Here is a 3385-nt window from a genome sequence, read left to right as displayed (position 1 = left end):
AAGAGGAGTCTCAGTGGAAAGAAGGCGATGTCAGGGGAAAGGCTGGGCTTGATGATCTCCAAGGTTTTTCCAGCCTTGCTGATTCTGGGATTCTCTGAAACCACCCTTGGAGCAGTTGCAGGATGAGCCCTGGGACTCCTCTGCAAGAGCTCCAGCAGCCCAGGTCCCTCAGCTTCTCCTGCCAGCCCCAAAGCCCATCCTGTCAGTCCTGCAGAGCCTCTGCAGCTCCTCCTCACTGCCCAGAACAGGGAGCCCCAGAGCCAGACACAGCAGCCCAGATGTGCCCCCCTGGCCTGGGGTGCCTCTGGCAAGGGAGCAGCACCAGGCACTGCAGGAGCCTGCAGACAATTCCTGCAGCACTTGTAGGATGATCCTGCTCCCCAAGGGACGTTCCCATGGTGCCAAGTCAGGAACTGCAATGGGGAGTGGGGCCAGAGAGAAAAGGGCAAACAGGGATGGGCTGTTTGCAGGGGAGGGAACAGGGCTGGGCAACAGGAAGAAATTTGTAGGAGGAAGAGTAAAGAAAGCAAAGGGGAAGCAAAGGAAATGCTGAGGGCAGTTTGGGGGTGGCTGCCAGGCAGCCCTGGCTCTGAGCAACAGTGTCTGCAGTGGGGCGTCTGCAGGAAAGTCCCAGCTGATGGGAACAAACTTTCTGGCTGACTGCAGAGGCCAGGACAAAGCTGAGTGGTTTCCCTGCTGTCCCCCAGCCCTTGCTGGCCCCAGGGGCTGATGGCATTTGTGCTCCCTCAGGTTCATGTCCCCACAGCACCAGCATGGGGGTGCTCCCCCTGCTGTGTGCAATGCAAACAGGGGCTGCTGAGCCAGTTCTGCCGTGTCTGTGCCTGCAAGGATGGGGCACCTGTGTGAGCTGAGGGAGAGGCCAGGGCTGCAGAGGGGGGTTGTTGTTGGCAGCTCCATCAGGACGGTCTGGGATGCTACCCTGGCCTGTGCAGCGCACTGGGGATGGATCAGCCCCTGCTCTGCTGCTCCTTCCTATCTGCCCCAGGGCCCTTGCAGAGCCCCAGCCATGCTGTTTGCCCCCAGCCTGCCCACGGCCAGCCTGGGGCTGCTCATGGGGGTTTTCTGTGCTGAGCATTGGCCTGGGTGTGGTCTTGAGAGAGCCTGGGCAAGGAGCCTGGAGCCCCCAGGGCCTGGCCTGAGGCATCAGCGCTGCCCCAGCAGTGCCCATGGCCTGTCCCTGCTGCAGCCCCGGCACTGCCACCCCCAGGGCTGTGCCTGGCCCCGAGAGCACTCAGGCCCTACAGCAACACCAGGGCCAGCAGGGCAGCGGGGCAGGGCCACGGCAGCAGCAATATCAACACCAAGTGCTGCTGCTGCTGCTGGGCACAGCTGCTGGGCCAGCACTGATCTGCCCCCATCTCTGCACACAGACATTGCTGCTGCAGCCCCAGAGAAGGTAACAAAAGGGAATCTCTGCAGAAAACTCTGCTGGTAGATCCTTTAGTTCCTTATAAAGCCACTGAGAGCACAGCTCCTCATTGATACAGTCTGTGGCCACAGGGAAAGTGGAGAGAAATTACACGAGAAATGGCACAAACATTGACATTTATTTGTAGGCAATATGAAAAAAATAATAGAAAGAAAAGCAACCCCAAGAATGAAACCATCAAGAAGTATCAAAGACGACTTTTATTATGAGTGATTTGCAGAAATTGTTTAGTTTAATGTTCCTGAAACCATCCAGTCATCAGTCTCCGCACTTCAGCCTTGAGCTCCTGGTTCCTCAGGCTGTAGATGAGGGGGTTCAGGGCTGGAGGCACCACCGAGTATAGAACTGACAGGGTCAGATCCAGGGATGGGGAGGAGAAGGAAGGGGGCTTCACGTAGGCAAATGAGGCGGTGATGAAGAACAGAGAGACCACGGCCGGGTGAGGGAGGCAGGTGGAAAAGGCTTTGTTCCGTCCTTGCTCAGAGGGGATCCTCAGCACAGCCCTGAAGATCTGCACATAGGAGAAAACAATGAACACAAACCAGCAAAGTGCTAAACACACACTAACAGCAAGAAGCCCCAGTTCCCTGAGGTAGGAATTTGAGCAGGAGAGCTTGAATATCGGGGGGATTTCACAGAAGAACTGTCCCAGGGCATTGCCATGGCACAGGGGCAGGGAAAATGTATTGGCTGTGTGCAGCAGTGAATAGAGAAAGGCACTGGCCCAGGCAGCTGCTGCCATGTGGGCACAAGCTCTGCTGCCCAGGAGGGTCCCGTAGTGCAGGGGTTTGCAGATGGACACGTAGCAGTCATAGCACATGATCGTCAGGAGGGAAAATTCTGCTGACATGAAGAACACAAAGAAAAAGAGCTGTGCAGCACATCCTGTGTAGGAGATGTCCCTGGTGTCCCAGAGGGAATTGTGCATGGCTTTGAGGACAGTGGTACAGATGGAGCCCAGGTCAGTGAGGGCCAGGTTGAGCAGGAAGAAGAACATGGGTGTGTGCAGATGGTGGCCGCAGGCTATGGCGCTGATGATGAGGCCGTTGCCCAGGAGGGCAGCCAGGGAGATGCCCAGCAAGAGGCAGAAGTGCAGGAGCTGCAGCTGCCACGTGTCTGCCAATGCCAGCAGGAGGAAGTGCCTGATGAAGCTGTTGTTGGACATTTCTTCACTCTGGGCATCATGGACTGTTGAAAGAAGACATTGACAGTGTGGGATCAACTTTGAATCAATCTTATGCTATTTTATTTGGAATCCCCTCCAAATTTTTTCTCTTCATGTGAGGGGACTTTATAATCTTTTATGAGTTTGAATTTGTGCTGCTAAGTTACTGCTTTATCTTCAGCATTGGTCTCATATGGAACAATGGGGAGCCCAGAGGGAACACAGGGCAACTGTGCTTCAGTGCAGTCAGACGAGCTGATCCCCACACAGGTGTCTTTGCTCATTACAACTCTCTGTATTTCAAGGTGATCACACGTAAAACTTCCTTGGAAAAGAAAGTGCATTCTTCGATAACTCCAATTTCAAAATAAATTTCCCTAAACTCTCCTCTCCTTTTTGTTCTCTGTTTCTGGACAAGGAAAATATATCCAAGGTTGGTCTGGCTCTTGGGTGCCTGGAGGTGTGCCTTCTGGGAGCTGTTCCTCTCTATCAAAGCCGTGTCCCTGCCAGTGCTGCCAGAGCCCAGTTAAGCCCTGGGGGCTCAGCTCTGCCCTGCAGACCCCTCCCAGCTCACACACTGCCCAGGAGCAGCTCTGGCTCTGCAGGCTCTGATGGCACCATCAGAGCAACCCTGAAGAGGCTGGAAAAGCGACACTGATCCTGCTTTTAAGAGGCCCTGTGCTGATTTCTGTCACTGCCCAATTAATTCAGATATAAGGGAAATTTTGTTTTATTTTTTACTGTCTGAACTGAGAGAGAAATATCTATGT

The 3385-nt window shown here is 54.4% G+C and overlaps 1 protein-coding gene across 1 annotated transcript; it reads right to left on the bottom strand.

Moving 5' to 3' along the window:
* Window positions 1-1709: 1709 nt before the first annotated feature.
* LOC128947404 (olfactory receptor 14J1-like) lies at window positions 1710-2615 on the bottom strand (the record flags this gene model as incomplete). Its single annotated transcript, XM_054291663.1, has 1 exon — window positions 1710-2615. A coding segment is annotated over exon 1 (906 nt), but the record flags the coding sequence as incomplete, so codon positions are not given.
* Window positions 2616-3385: the final 770 nt, after the last annotated feature.

The sequence above is a fragment of the Melozone crissalis genome, unplaced genomic scaffold (genome assembly GCF_028551555.1).
Source record: "Melozone crissalis strain CALT ecotype California unplaced genomic scaffold, PUWL_Pcris_2 ptg000104l_1, whole genome shotgun sequence".
NCBI lineage: Eukaryota > Metazoa > Chordata > Aves > Passeriformes > Passerellidae > Melozone > Melozone crissalis.
The sequence above is the reverse complement of the archived record's forward strand: the minus strand, read 5'-3'. Positions and strand labels throughout refer to the sequence as shown.